The 16063-nt window shown below is 39.2% G+C and overlaps 2 protein-coding genes across 2 annotated transcripts in view; one reads left to right on the top strand and one right to left on the bottom strand.

Annotated features, from left to right (window-relative positions):
- The window catches only part of LOC131128114 (uncharacterized), a 101349-nt gene that overhangs the window by 22871 nt on the left and 62415 nt on the right, over window positions 1-16063 (bottom strand). The window lies entirely within an intron of this gene.
- Window positions 1337-16038, top strand: LOC131128277 (histone-lysine N-methyltransferase EHMT1-like). Its single transcript, XM_058070975.2, has 22 exons — window positions 1337-1795; window positions 2716-2776; window positions 2955-3037; window positions 3552-3759; window positions 3832-3968; window positions 4391-4534; window positions 4635-4903; window positions 5906-5983; window positions 6068-6156; window positions 6830-6936; window positions 7962-8084; window positions 8613-8714; window positions 8806-8910; window positions 9530-9684; window positions 9868-10035; window positions 11369-11513; window positions 12047-12124; window positions 12240-12355; window positions 13109-13195; window positions 13284-13362; window positions 14612-14787; window positions 14949-16038. The coding sequence occupies exons 1-22, from the start codon at window positions 1454-1456 to the stop codon at window positions 15040-15042; spliced, it is 2946 nt and encodes a 981-aa protein (XP_057926958.2). The 5' UTR covers window positions 1337-1453; the 3' UTR covers window positions 15043-16038.

The raw sequence follows: 16063 nt of genomic DNA, 5'->3' as shown, positions 1-16063 counted from the left end.
GTGGAGTTTGCATGTTCTCCCCGTGCATGCGTGGGTTTTCTCCGGATACTCCGGTTTCCTCCCACATTCCAAAAACATGCTAGGTTAATTGGTTTAGTCCAAATTGTCCATAGGTATGAATGTGAGTGTGAATGGTTGTTTGTCTATATGTGCCCTGTGATTGGCTGGCCACCAGTCCAGGGTGTACCCCGCCTCTTGCCCGAAGACAGCTGGGATAGGCTCCAGCACCCCCTGGTTTTCAGCAATCAAAATATGGTCACTCTAGATAATAGGACTTGTACAAAAATGTAGATCATTAAAAAAATGAATTATTGTAACTGTGAAATTAATAAAATTGCTTGTAAATTGCATGAGAATGTGATTTGTACAATTAGAATTTGATTGATGGCTGTTTGTACAAATAACTTCTATTTATATTTTTCGTTTAAGCCAGAAAAAATTACGACATAATTATTTGACTTGCTTGACTTTTTTTTTTTTTACTTTTTAATTTTCTTAAGTTAGTCAGCATTCTTGTTTTGGTCACTGACTAACAGTGGTGCCTGAACACTGTTGCCAGGTGGAAAAATGACAGCTTTTGGTATCAGATTGTGATTCAAAATTGAAATTATACTTTGAGGGAAATTATCTACATGTCATATTTACTTTACCTTACAGTAAAATATCACCACAGACGGTGTATTGTATAGTTGATATTGTTTTAACCTTTAAATAAACTACAAAACGGACAAAAACAGCAAAGAAGTGCGTTTTGTTTGCTAAGAAAACAAGACTGATCGGTGGGTGAAAGTGTCGTTCAAATACAATATTTATAATACACCTGGCAATCCAGTGCCTGCACTTCTTCGGCTGTTTGGACGGTACACACGGCGCATGCTCCGTGTCTTCTTCTATGGTAAGACAACAGCGCCTCTTCCTGGGTGGCGGTATGTACTACATTGTTTTCAGTCATTGGAAGAGTTGGCAACACTGGTGAGAGCCTGTGTGAACAGAGAACTTTTCTCATACTATAAATAGAAAAACCTTTTCGATTCCTTGTGGACCGGGTGGAAGTCCAAACCGAAAACCAGGCCTCCAACTGTCAAGGTCTTCTTTTGTGGCTGTGAACGGAAGTGAAGCGACGGTTTTTCAGTGAAGTACAACAGAGTCCGCCCTCTGCTTTCGAAGTATCATTTAAGGAGAAAAGTTGGCATGATATTGACAAATTGCTCTTAAAACATAAATCGCTTAATGTTTGCTAAAGCTACTGACGTTTGCAGTTGAATCGCAGTACAGTTTTAACGCAAACTACGTGAATTTGCTGTAAGATTGTATGTCAAACTGTATTTTTAATCGACTGGCATTTTAGTTGTCTGGTAATTGTAAAACCAGTTATTAATTTCGGTGCGTTCATTTTATTATTTGCATCTAAGTTGCATAGCCAACCGGCTTTGAACGTATCACCAAGAGAAGCATGGATGACAAGGGACCCGCTGAAGATTCTGGGCCAGATAGAGGTTCCTTCAGTGATTTAGGGACAAGCGTCGCAGCCAAGTTTCAGCAAAATGTCAGACGAGATAAGGCAACTCCGTTTCACATCGTCAGTGATCCAGGATTTCATCGCAGCAAACGACTTGGGAGCTCATCTGTCAACAAAATAGGGACTTCCGCTCGCCTACTTCTTTGCACATCTGGGGATCTTAGTGTCCAATGTATTCAGAAGAAAGTGGCTGCAGCATCCATGGGAGACCAAAAACCAAGTACCGGACTTGATCAGACCACCTCAATTGAAAAAACAAGTCCACTTGGAGTTGAGGTAAGAAGAATCCACTAATGCTTATTTAAACAAAGTTTAACAAAACCTAAAAGTGCTGCAAAGTTAGCCAGATTGTTACCAATAAGAATACCTTTAGTACTAATTATTGGAAAGATCACTGACCCTTGGCCTACATCAGGGGTCTCAAACTCAATTTACCTGGGGGCCACTGGAGCTAGGGTTTGGGCAAGGCTGGGCCGCATCAGGTTTTCCCCCCCAAAAAACTGCATTTATTAAAAACAGAAAAATATACAAACTTTTTCAGTGCTTTGGTTCCCTTTTTCTACAATAAAAGCTCTGATAAAACATTCCACTGTTCTCAAATATCTTACTTTTTATTTTTCTGCACAAAATAACATGAAAAATAAATAAACAAATCAAGAATAAAGAAAATCAATCAATCAGTAATAAATCAATTTAATAATAATAATAAAACTGCAAATAATAAAAACTTAAGAAACCACATATAGTTGGTGGGTAGACAAATTATTTTTTTCAGATTAAAATGAACAAAGCATTATTAGAGCCCTGTAGACATGACAAAACACGACTATAGTCACATTTATACTCTTTTTATTTACAACATATTGCGCAACTGCAGGGTCTTGAGACACATGCTAACTCGCAAACTAGAGAGCTAGCGACCTAAACGGTAGCCTTCAAGTTATTTCCTTTAAACTTAAATAGCCAAAAACTTACCACTTCCACATGGATAGGGAGGATAACTATTAACAGTTATTTAACCTTTAACATGAATATTAATGAAACGTAATAATTTTTTTCCTTCAAACTTGAGCGGGCCGCACTAACATTAAACTTTCATATCAAGGCGGGGGCCTCAAACTAGTGTCCTGCGGGCCACATTTGGCCCACGGGCCGCGTTTAATTCATGCTACTCTTTTGCCTGTGCACCACTTCAGATGACGGAGCTTGAAGATAGTGAAAGAAGAGATGCCTTCACCTCCACCAAACCTCACTCAGGTAAGGATGTTTTTTTACGCTCATATGTTCTTTCTGTGGGCGGCACGGCGGTCGAGTGGTTAGTTGTATTGATTGTGTATGTACGTTGCTGGAATTTAATTCACCTTTTGAGTAGCTGATGATTGGACTGCGCATTGACACGTTTCTTTGTGTGCATGCTGTGTATGGTTTTCCTCAGCAACCAAGAGGAAGAAAAGGAAGATGGGACTGTACAACCTTGTACCGAAGAAGAAGGCAAAACCCCTTAAAAAGCAGGAACAGGTTTGTGTGTGTCCCTGCTCATTACCATCCATTGTGGTACCTGTTAATTGCATTTATATGTATTCATGACAAGTGTTGGTTTTCATTTAACCACTGCTTCACTTGCATCAGGCATTTGAGATTAAGGAGGTCAGTTTGTGGGTCTCAGATGGTTTAGATCAGGGGTCTCAAACACAAAACAATGTGGCCCGCAGGACACTAGTTTGAGGCCCCCGCCTTGATATGGATGCTGTATGATATCATGTACCCAGTAAAAATTATTACGTTTGATTAATGTTCATGTTAAAGGTTAAATAACTGTTAATAGTTATGCTCCCTATCCGTGTGGAAGTGGTAAGTTTTTGGCTATTTAAGTTTAAAGGAAATAACTTGAAGGCTACCGTTTAGGTCGCTAGCTCTCTAGTTTGCGAGTTAGCATGTGTCTCAAGACCCTGCAGTTGCGCAATATCTTGTATATGTGTATAACAAAATCACGGCTATGCTAATTAACATGTTTTATATTTTCCACCTGAAGGATGATTCTCACAATGTGCAGAGGAACCACGTTGCAGCCGATGGGATGATATCCAACATGGCAAAATCCGGAGAAGCCTCAATTACTACGAATACTTTAGCGATGGAAATACAACCGGGAGAAGCAAGCCATGTTGAATACACGGAGCTGAATTTGGACTGTCTCGATCTAAAAGCTCAGGAAAAGCTGCTATTACCACACTCAACAGGTAACTATTAATATATATACAGCTGTATACAGATATTATGTCAGTTATTGCATTTTTGCGCACCTTAAACAGCGCCTGCTGAGGTAACTGAATCAGACCTGACCGAGGAGTTACCATTGTGCTGCTGTCGTATGGAGACGCCTCCCAGTGGAGGTGTGCTGTCCGCTCTGGATCAGACCTGCATGGCCATGGAGATCACAGATGGAATGGTAAAATTCAATAACTACATTAAAAGAAACATTCGCGGCTTGTTTTGAACTTTATTTTTGAACATTATTACCTCATTATAATTATTTTGTTATTGTTATACATGAAAAATGGACCCTATTGTCTGTTTTTTATGGGCACTGTAATATGAAACTACACATTTATGTGTGGCCTAAATACAGAAAAAAACAATAACTGGATATTCTTATCACTTGATTCCTAACTCTTAATGTGGAAGTACCATTTGCTGAATTTATAGGGGACCTATTATGCTCATTTTCAGCGCTTTGTATTGGTCCTGTCCTGTCCTGTTAGTTTTTTTCCCTGTTCTGAGAGCGTTGCTATAAACTACTAAAGCTCCCATTGTACTGACATTTCTGTGATCAAACATTTTTGTAATGAACGTCATGTTTCCTGTCCAAAGGTGAGTCGTTGCCAGAAACGGGTGATGAAGCACGAAATGATGAGACCCTCCAATATGGTCCATTTGTTGTTGCTGTGTGAGAATCACAGGACCAGCATGGTTAAACACCAATGCTGTCCTGGCTGTGGGCTCTTCTGTAGTGCGGTGAGGGCAAACACATGCAAATAGTAGCTATCATCACTTGACTTATTTTGATGCTGGTGCTGCTTACCTCCAATTCAGTGTTGTGCTGGTCTTCCCTTAGGGTACCTTCATCGAGTGCCAGCCGTATGGAACCATCTCCCATCGGTTCCACAGGGATTGTGCTTCCATATTGAAGGGTCACAGATTTTGCCCTCACTGTGGAGAGGATGCCAGTGGCGCAAAGGAGGTCACAGTACCGAAAAACAATACCTTGCCCTCCATCCCTACATCGCACCCAGGACCATCACTTCCACCAGGTCCCCCTACTCAGCCACTCAGAGCTAAAAAGACCAGTGAGCCACATAAGAGTAGAGAGCTCAACCTTGGCAGGTGAAATGGAATTTATGTTTTCTTTTCAAAATATTCTCAAGAATTGTAACGGCGAAACAAATTTCAGGCGTTATTCAACATATTTTTAAAAGGGACCTACTGTGCTCATTTTTGACCCTTTGTATTGAGTTGAGGACTCCTGTAGATCAGCTACACACAATAACTCGCACAGAAAACTATAGAATCTGCACCTATTCCAGCTGCATTTCCTTGGATTTGTGCTTCCAGACAAAACTGTCTTTTTTATTTTATACCACCCACGGCCCGCCTCCTGGCACGCCCACTCCTCTGTGATTGGTCACATTCCCAAAGTATTCCCAGACTACTGCGTGCAACACTTTCTAATTTAGTGGAGTGTCGAATTTGGGAAAAAAACTTTATTTTTCTTCGCTACGTGAGACATGAAAGCCCCGTCTCGCAACCACAACAGGAAGCGGAAAAACCCCCGTTCCACTCGCCCAACCCCTCCCCTATCGATCGTTCCGGGGTGAATTATGTCCCGGTAACCTACCACTACACAAGCCCCTCCCCCCAGAATTCACCCACAGCCGTGTGCACACGGCTTGCGGCAGGGGAGAAGGGTGTGGTGAAGGGGACGGGATCGTCCACGCGGGGGTCGGCATGCCTGGCACAGCAGGGGGCGCCTTGCCAGGGAGCGGGGGCCTACCCCGGCGAGGGGGCTCTGCCAGTGTCAGGGGTTGGGTGTCGTCCACCAAAGCAACCTTCAGCCGGTCCACCGAGACAGTTTCCTGTCGGCCGCCCATGTCCAAAACAAAATACTTGTCGCCGTGCTCCGGGACCCTGTATGGTCCATCATAGGGTGGGTTTAAAGGCCCACGGTGCGCGTTGTGGCGGACAAACACAAAACGCACCGTTCCCAGGGCAAATATCACTACAATGTTATCCACACTTTAAGGAATATTAATAGACAATGCCCCTTTTTTTTGAAAACCAGAAAAATCAGAATTCACTGCCTTCATAACGCGTGTTGAATTCCTACAGGGACGAGTCGGTGTGTACTGCTGACAGACCAGCCAAAGAATCACTTGAGAGTATACTGATGAGACTAGATGATGAAAAGTAAGGTTGATTTCGAAATACTGCATCATTTTGGGGAAAAAAGCAACTCTTTTCATCATAAATAATCAGACTTTTTGTCCCCAGTCTGAAACCACCTGAAGTGAATTCCTCTACCCGACAGCTCTACCTTTCTGCAAAACAAGGAGACCTTCAGAGGGTCATTCATCTTTTGGGTATTTGAAGTATTTTCTTTTTTTCACAAAGCAAAAACAACTACAGTAAAGTCTTGTTATATCGATATCGGTTATATCGAAGTACTGCTTATTATGATACTATTTTCATTTCCCGGCAAATTTCTAGTCTTTTATGATATAATTAGTTCCGTTAGTACGATACCCGGTTATTATGATAATCCGGTTACTACGATGCCCTTTTCATCTCCCGCCAGCCAATTTGGTCTGCTTATATCGATACAAAAGCAGCTTAAATCAATCTTTGCTTAAGGATTTCAATACCAAAAAAGAACACGGCGAACGGCTGCTTCCAGTCAACTTTATTTTTCACACTTCCACCACCAGAGCGCAGCACACACACCGATTCCCGCACTTCCTGGTTCACAGGTCACGCTCAACCCCCACATAGCTGGCCAAACACATGCCTGCAACAGGCAGCCGTTCGCCGTGTTCTTTTTTGGTATTGAAATCCTTAAGCAAAGATTGATTTAAGCTGCTCGTGCATTATTGCCCACTTTTAATGCAGTTCGGCGCAGGATCGGATATATCGACAGTCCGGTTATATCAATATTTGTTCCGACTCCCGACAATATCGATATAACGAGACTTTACTGTACTATGTCTAAAGAAATACTAAATACTGGAAATTTTATGCATTGCTTTGATACTGCAGTTGACGGAAAGGATCCCAACTTTTTGATGGATGGACAAAACAAATGCTCACCCCTGCACGCTGCTGCAGCTGAAGGTCATCAGGAGATTTGCCATGTGTTGATCCAGGTCTGCAGAGTTTCTATGCTTTACTACATTTGCTGAGTCTATCCATTCATGACTTTGGGAATTTTGCTTCCACAGTTGGAAAACAAATATAATGCAAAACTCAAATTAATGCATGAACAGTGGTAACCAACTCATTGTTTTTAAAGTTATTGCATGGACATAATTGCAAGCCACACCTCTGTTTTAGGACTGCAGATGAAGGTACAGTGTAGCGTCCCTATGGAGTCTGCTTACTAACAATTACTACCAAACGAAACCAAAAAAATCATTTCAGGTGTAATTCAATCCATTCAAAGCGAAGGATGCCAACATTCAAGACGATTAAGAGATATGTTGGATGATTACTTATCTATATATCAGTGCTCATGTCAAATTCGGAATGATATTATTATTATTATTTACCCGGATTTACTATAAAATGATGTTTTATGACTATTGCCCTGTTTATTTTAGGTAAATACACCCTGGACTGGTCTATATATAAATATTTACAATATAAAAGAAATCGTCTTGACTAAACTTGACATTCACATTCGGCTTTAATTTTGTATAAACTTCCTCTGTGGAAATTTTTTTTTATATTAGGATATACAGTATATCGTATTTTGATATTCAACCTCAATATGTCGGGATATGAGTTTTTTGGGCCATATCCCCTAGCTCTAGCTGTAAAATGGACATAGTGATGGTATAGTTTAAGTGCTGATGAAGGTAAGACAACAAAAACATAAGCCAATGACACCACTAGTCACTCAGTCAGGCAATAATAAATAATAACCAATAAGTCCATGAGAAAAATATATTGCAATGGCGTTCATGGCATGATGTCTTACTCGAGCGGCGCTTTAAAAATCTTCAGCTGGTTGAGGTTTGGGGGCCAGCATTAGGCATGTATGGTGTATGGTGAGTTTTCGAGGTTCTGTTGGGCAGCCGCTAAAGCCTTGGTCACAACCGAATAGAAGCCATTGTATCTCGGCCCATTATTCATTCATTTTGGGAGTGATCGTGTGTATATGCGTTTGTAGGCTGGAGCTCATCTGGACATGTTTGATGAAAACCAGAAAACACCCCTGATGACTGCTTGTGAAAATAATCATTTGGACACAGTCAAGTACCTGATCAGGGCCGGTGCAGCCATTAATCACAAGGTGAGTTCTTATATAAAGTATACATACGTATATGCATAGGACAAATTGCAGCTCACATTAAACATTCAAAAACTGTTGGATTTCTAATGAATAGTTAGAGTATTGTAATAATATTTACTGTCAAATAATATTACTGTAATATAATGATTAATTTCTCTGTATTTTAATGTGTTTCAAAAGAGAAATGAAATTGAGTTTGCAATTTTTATTAAATGTTTTATTACTATTGTTTTAGGTATTTTCATTTGTCTTTTTTTTACTCTCAAACATTTACAAACATAAATAAACAAATCTTATTTTTAACTGACACAAAAAACAAAAACATGTTTGTGTGCGTGTGAGAGGTCTCACTCGCTCGCATTTTTAAGTCTAGTTTTTCTATCTACAATTAAATGCGATTACTTTTGAGTTAACCGTGGACTAAATGTGGTTAATAAAATAAATAATACTGTAGGTACTGTACAGTACTGTGATACCGTCGTCTCTCTTTCAGTAACAATGTCCTATCTTGTTCATATTTCATACCAGGATGTAATGGGGTTCACCTGTCTGCATCTGGCTTCCAAACTGGGACATTATGACATCGTGCAGCATCTACTCTCCAGGACATCCAAGTACCTGAACTCTCAGGTAGAAATACACGAGTTTTGAAATACTGATGTTAACCAGTGAACTCATTTTATCAGTGCATTTAAGTCAGTAATCTAACTTGCGTGAGCAGGATGATGGTGGATGGACCCCCATCAGCTGGGCAATCGAGCATAAACACAAGAACGTGTTCTACCTGCTGCTGTCCGAAGGGGCTGACGTTAACATCCGAGACAAGGTCAGCAACATGACATACGTGAAACATGAACACATATGTATTTATTTCCTTTTTTTGTGCATTTGAACTTGAGAAAATGACTTAGTATGAGCTAGCTAACAATGCAAGTCATTGGGATGTACCTATTGATTACAAAGCCGTCTAAAAATCCTCTAAGAATGTTTCATCATTTGATATACATGCTGTGATTAATCAACAAGTAGAAAAAAAATAAAGAACAAGAACCAGGATATAACTTTCCCACTTTTAGACAGGTTTAGTGGAGATACTCCATTAAATGTACACAAGTACACACAATCTACACTGCAAAACCGCTGCTCAAGCTCTGCCACCATTTTGTCAAGTGGACAGTGATCAATTATTTAGTAATCATTATTATATTATTAATTAGCCTATTATTATTACTATCATCATTATTATTGGCTAGCTAATTAGCATATGCAGTGTTCCTTTATGGCTGGAAGCTGTTGGGAAAACTTGATTAGAGTACATTTTGGTTAGAGTCAGACTCCCTGGAACGGATTCTAAATGCTAACCAAGGTTCCGCCGTACTTATGGCTTGTATGGATTATTGAGAATAGCGGTTGACATTTGAAATCATGTACTTGTACTTGTACAGGAACAGAACGTCTGCTTGCACTGGGCGGCCTTATCAGGGTGTGCTGATGTTGCCCAGGCGCTTCTGGATTCCCAGTGTGACTTGAATGCCACCAATGTACACGGAGACCTGCCGATTCATGTGGCTGCCAGAGAAGACCACTTGGAATGTGTGATGTGAGTATACGTTTCAGCTTTATTTGGTTGTAAGTAAGCAGAGTTTGGGGGAGGGCAGAGAGCTTATCTTCTTACAGACACGGCCATATAAGGAAGTCCGTCCATCTATGACATCACAGAGGAACAGTTTTGAGACGCCTTTTACTGTTCATGTACTTTTTTACATTCTGGTTTCATTTGCAGGTTGTTTTTGTCTCGTGGAGTTGACCTCCGTCAGAAGAACAGGGAAGGACAAACTGCTTTGGACTGCTGCACGAACGGCTCAAATGTATGGATGGCCCTCAACACAAGCAAAAAGCTGACAGATTCCAGAAGGAACAGGGACTGTCTTGGAGAGCAGCTACTCAGCAGGTTTGTTTGCACGTGTCTGTGAACTGAAAGTAATGGTAATGGTAATGGTTTAATTTCATTAGAACATGCATCAGGTTACAATTGAATGCATCACATAATCAGTTCCCAGTTCCACATGTCCGAAAGGAGTAGGAAGAAGCAAAGCTTATTAAATCCTACTTCTCCATCTGGTACTTTTACAATCAGTAACTGTTACATTTGTTCACTTCCTGCTTTCCTAATATAGTTTAAGTATATTTTTTGTTTATTTTTTAATTTATTTTTTAATTTTTTGTCCCGTACCAAAGTACAAGGTGATATGATCATCCAATGCCATAATGGGTACCATAGTAAGTGTCAATATAGATATATATATATAATATATGATATATATAGCACATCATGACTGGTTCAAGACTCTTCATCCTTGTATTTAGCAAACATCAACTGCTTGTATTGTTTCTTGAATTGGCTCATCGTTGTGCATTGTTTGATTTCCTTACTCGATCCATCCCATAGTTTGATTCCACATACTGAAATGCTATGGCTTTTTAACGTAGTCCTAGTATATAAGTGTTTCAAATGTACTTCTTCCCTGAGATCATATTTCTCCTCTCTTGTAGAGAAGTATTGGATGACATTTTTAGCTAATTGGTTATTTTTAGCCTTATGCATTATTTTAGCTGTTTGAAGATGAACTATATCAGCAAGTTGACGTATTTGTGATTTTACAAATAAGGAGTTAGTATGTTCTTTGTAGGTGCCATTATGAATTATCCTTTCTACCCTTTTTGCAGTACATTTAACGAGTGAAGATTGCTTTTATAATTATTAGCCCATATTTCCACACAATAAGTAAGATATGGTAGAACCAGAGAGCAATAAAGAGTGTGGAGCGATTTCTGATTGAGAACAAATTTTGTTCAATATTGAAATATTCTTGAGTAACTTTAATTTTTAATTTTCTAGTTCTAATTACTAGTTCTAGTTACTTATTATGATTGTGAAAAATTACCATTGCAAAACTATGTGGTTATACTTCCGTACACTTCTTTATGTATTAAAATTTTACTTAAATAAGTAATTGCAATAGAAACACATGTGGGGGTAGGATTTAATACGTTTTGCTTCTTCATACCCCTTTTGGACATGTGGAACTGTGAATTGAGTTATGTTATGTATTCCCCGTAACTGTATGTATGATCAAATACAGTTAAAGGTATTTGTCAAAGGTACCCATCCCTGGTCACAATTAATTTGTAACTATAAATGCATTGCTAAAGGTCAGTAGGTTCCGGTCAGGGTGTTGCAAAACACATTTTATGTTTTTTTTCTTTTAATTTTCTTCTGTCAGGGATATTTCTCGTGGATATGAAGCAGTTCCCATAACCTGTGTCAATGGGGTTGACAGTGAACCAAGCCCTGGAAACTTTAAATATTTACCAGACAACTGTGTCACTTCTCCACTCAACATTGACAAGGACATCACTCACCTGCAGGTACGTTTTGAGCTCTGAATGTATGGAGAGGATTTTCTCTACCCAAAAGGTATCACTGAAGGACTGTTGTCGTCAACCACGCCATTTGACTTGCAAAAACCCTGAAAAGATGCACGTCTAACCAATGTGTATTGAAATAGGACGGATGGGGTATCCACAAGTACCTGGACATGTTATGCTATTGAGACCCAAAATAGTGTTGGGCTGGTATTTCACCATTTGAATATTTTTACCTTTGCAAAGTGCAGAGATTGTTTTTGCCGACATTGTATGTTCAAAATAACTTGAAAATTTGTGAAATTTTTACGATTTGCCTTTGGTACAAAGCTAATTCAATTGCTCAAATGTGACTTGTATCTCATTTTTAATGCCAGTATGAACAGTATGTCCTGGTATCCGTTAATGACGCTAACCAAGGTTCAAGTGAATTGAATTAAGTGCAAAAACAGGTTGCTGACTTTTGTTCAAGGGATGTTACAGAGTCACCTTTTCTTGATTTGTATAATTAACATAACTGTTTTTTTCCCATGTAGCACTGCAGTTGCACAGATGACTGCTCATCCAGTACCTGCATGTGTGGTCAGCTCAGTCTACGATGTTGGTATGACAATGTAAGACTCAAAGTCGACTCCAGCGACATAATTATTAATGAGTTTTGCATTCGTCTGAGCCATTTTGCTCTGATCTCAGTCGTAATTGTAAGACACTTGTCTTTTGTGTTTGCAGGAGGGCCGGCTACCACCAGACTTTTGTCAGCAAGATCCTCCGGTTCTCTTTGAATGCAACCATGCCTGCTCGTGTTGGAGAACATGCAAAAATCGAATCGTGCAAAATGGATTGAGGTAAGACAATATTTTCAAGCAAATGCGTTACTCTTCCAGGAGGCACAGGGTGTGAGACTCACTTCTCACACACTCCATGATGACGTAATGTCTGTTTTGGTCAAGTGCGACTTATGTATGTTTTTTTTCTACCTAACCACTGGAGCTCGGGTCTGGGTGAGACTGGGCCGCATCAGGTTTTCCAAAAGAAAAATGCATTTATTAAAAACAGAAAAATGAATAAACTTTGCTTTGTTTCCGATTTTCTACAAGAAAAGCTCTGATAAAACATTCCACTGTTCTCAAATATCTTTTATATTTTTATATCTTTTATATATTTATTATCAGTAATAAATAAATAATTCTAATAATAATAATAAAACGGCAAATAATAAAAACTTAAGAAACCACATATAGTTGGTGGGTAGACAAATTATTTTTTTCAGATTAAAATGAACAAAGCATTATTAGAGCCCTGTAGACATGACAAAACACGACTATAGTCACATTTATACTCTTTTTATTTACAACATATTGCGCAACTGCAGAGTCTTGAGACACATGCTAACTCGCAAACTAGAGAGCTAGCGACCTAAACAGTAGCCTCGAAGTTATTTCCTTTAAACTTAAATAGCCAAAAACTTACCACTTCCACACGGATAGGGAGGATAACTATTAACAGTTATTTAACCTTTAACATGAACATTAATCAAACGTAATAATTATTCAGTTTGTTGATAAAATAGTTGAGTTTTTGTCCTTATTGCTCCCTAGGGTGCGACTACAGCTCTTTAGAACACAGAAAATGGGCTGGGGTGTTAGAGTCATGCAAGATGTCCCTCAAGGAACATTTATTTGCGAGTGAGTATAATCATCGTCAATAAATGTAGGTGCTTATTTGCTGTATAATGCATTACATTAATTATAATATATATTAATTTCCCCACAGATATGTTGGTGAGATTATCACTGACACAGAAGCAAACAAAAGAGAGAACGACTCGTTCCTCTTTACCCTTGACAATAAGGTGGGTCGACGCAGACACACAATTCCACTTTCAAATGTACACATCACTGCTTGCTCCTTCCTTTCTTCCTTCCTTTCTTCCTTCCTTTCTTCCTTCGTGAGGATAAGTGGTCGAAAATGAATGAATGCCTTCCTTCTTTCCTTCCTTCCATCCTTTCTTTCTTTCTTTCTTCCTTTTTTCCTTTGTGAGGATAAGCGGTCGAAAATGAATGAATTCCTTCCTTGCTTGCTTGCTTCCTTGCTTGCTTGCTTCCTTGCTTTCTTGCTTGCTTCCTTGCTTTCTTTCTTTCTTCGTGAGGATAAGCGGTTGAAAATTAATGAATGAATGCCTTCCTTCTTTCCTTCCTTTCTTCCTTTCTTCCTTCCTTCCTTCCTTCCTTCCTTCCTTTCTTCCTTCGTGAGGATAAGCGGTCGAAAATTAATGAATGAATGCCTTCCTTCTTTCCTTCCTTTCTTCCTTCCTTCATGAGGATAAGCGGTCGAAAATGAATGAATGCCTTCCTTCTTTCCTTCTTTCCTTCCTTCCTTCCTTCCTTCCTTTCTTTCTTTCTTTCTTTCTTTCTTTCTTTCTTTCTTTCTTTCTTTCTTTCTTTCTTTCTTTCTTTCTTTCTTTCTTTCTTTCTTTCTTTCTTTCTTTCTTTCTTTCTTTCTTTTTTTCTTTCTTTCTTTCTTCCTTCCTGTCTTCCTTCGTGAGGATAAGCGGTCAAAAATGAATGAGTGAATGCCTTCCTTCTTTCCTTCCTTCCTTTCTTCCTTCCTTCCTTCCTTCCTTCCTCTCTTCCTTCGTGAGGATAAGCGGTCGAAAATGAATGAATGAATGCCTTCCTTCCTTTCTTCCTTCCTTCCTTCCTTCGTGAGGATAAGCGGTCGAGAATGAATGAATGAATGCCTTCCTTCTTTCCTTCCTTCCTTTCTTCCTTCCTTTCTTCCTTCGTGAGGATATGCGGTAGAAAATTAATGAATGAATGCCTTCCTTCCTTCCTTCCTTCGTGAGGATAAGCGGTCGAAAATGAATGAATGAATGAACCGACATCACTTCTTTTCCAAGATGGATGTTTGTCACACTACAAACTTTAAATGTAATTTTGACAATGTAGATCATAACTCCAAAAATGACAGAACACATTTAAGCAAAGTTGACAAATCATGTCAGTGACCCTTTTTAAATATGCGTTTTACTTGATTTGGTAAACCTGCATAGAATACATTGTTGTCATTTAAGGCTTTGTCGTACTTGTCATCCTATCCAGGTGGGTGACGTTCACTGCATCGATGCAAGGCTTTTTGGCAACATCGGCCGCTTCATTAACCATCTTTGTGAGCCCAACCTGTTGGCTGTGAAGGTGTTCACCATGCACCAGGATTTGCGCTTTCCAAGGATTGCCTTCTTCTCCAGCAGGCCGATCAAAGCCGGAGAGCAGATTGGGTCGGTATATATGAGGAATCTTTTGGTCAAGTATTGAATAATTTTAACTAAATAAAAATGTCAACAACAAAATCCTGATATACAGTATACAAAATGTACCGCAAAACAATATTTTTTGTGATGGACTGTTAAAGAAAGATATCATTATCTCTCTTCATAAGGTTTGATTATGGTGACGACTACTGGACGGTGAAGAGGAAATACTTCAGCTGTGAGTGTGGGTCAGTGAAGTGTCGCTACTTCTCCAGAACATAGACCTTGGTGACCACAGAGAAAGTTTTGTGGGAGTTGCTATCTATATGTGTTTCTTGAGCTGTTCAACAATTATTAAATGAGATTCGCCCCAATCAGGAACATCAGTTATTTAAGGAGGACACAGGAAGCAGGAAAAGCAAGTTACCAAAGTTTATTAATGTAGAACACCACAACCCTGAAATAAGAAAAAAAAAACACAACAAAACCGAAAACAGGACAGCCAGTCACACCAGGACACACAAGAACTAAAAAGCCATAGAAAAGACACAAAACCTGCTACTCAGGACCATACCGAGGTGGAACCAAGTCTGCCACCAACGGAGGCAGCATTCAGAGTGGAAGGTGGAGGGCGGAGAGCCAGAGAGAGTCCCTGCCCTGGGGCCTGCATGGGGCCTTCAGCTGCTTCCTGCAAAAACAACACCTTTCAATTAATAAAATAAAAAAGTGGTCAAAAATAACACCATCATTCATTAGCAACATAAGCTAACAAGTTAAATGTACAATACAGGTTTAATCCCTAAATATGCCTCAAACACTTATTATTAAACATATTTAAAGTATAAAATGTATAGCTAGTCATCACTAATGAATGACAATGTAAGATGACAATGACTATTCATGAACTCACGAGTCCCTTTAACAGCACATATGGTGCATTCAAGGACCACCAAACTTGTGAAAAAAAGTGTGAAATCTCTGGGGGAAAGCATTATAAATGAAAATGAGACTGAAGACACAAATGTGTAAACAATGTGGGGTTTTTGTGGTACCTGTGGTACAATAGTGGTACCTGTGGTACAATAGTAGTACATGTATGCTCTACATTTGACCAGTGTTATCACCTGATGCATTTCAGATTAAAAGTGAAAGAAATAAAAAAAGAAACATTTAAAACATTGAAACAAAGGAATAAAGACAACAGATAATTTTTTTGTGATTTGTAATTTTTTTTGCAGAATGTATTTACATATTTCACTCGGAATATAAGGAGGGAAAGTAAAGGATGGAAAGTAATTTCATC

This window comes from Doryrhamphus excisus, linkage group LG3 (assembly GCF_037039965.1).
Source record: "Doryrhamphus excisus strain RoL-2023G ecotype Guam linkage group LG3, RoL_Dexc_Guam_v1.1, whole genome shotgun sequence".
Classification (NCBI taxonomy): Eukaryota; Metazoa; Chordata; class Actinopteri; order Syngnathiformes; family Syngnathidae; genus Doryrhamphus; species Doryrhamphus excisus.
This window is presented reverse-complemented; position numbering and strand designations above follow the sequence as displayed.

What these genes read in the sequence shown, in the direction of transcription:
- LOC131128277 (XM_058070975.2), top strand. Translation starts at nt 1,454, where the DNA reads ATGGATGACAAGGGACCCGCTGAAGATTCTGGGCCAGATAGAGGTTCC. An exon ending in TGGAGATCACAGATGGAATG is followed by an intron (nt 3,969 to 4,390) that starts GTAAAATTCAAT and finishes TCCTGTCCAAAG; the next exon opens with GTGAGTCGTTGCCAGAAACG. An exon ending in TCTTTACCCTTGACAATAAG is followed by an intron (nt 13,363 to 14,611) that starts GTGGGTCGACGC and finishes CATCCTATCCAG; the next exon opens with GTGGGTGACGTTCACTGCAT.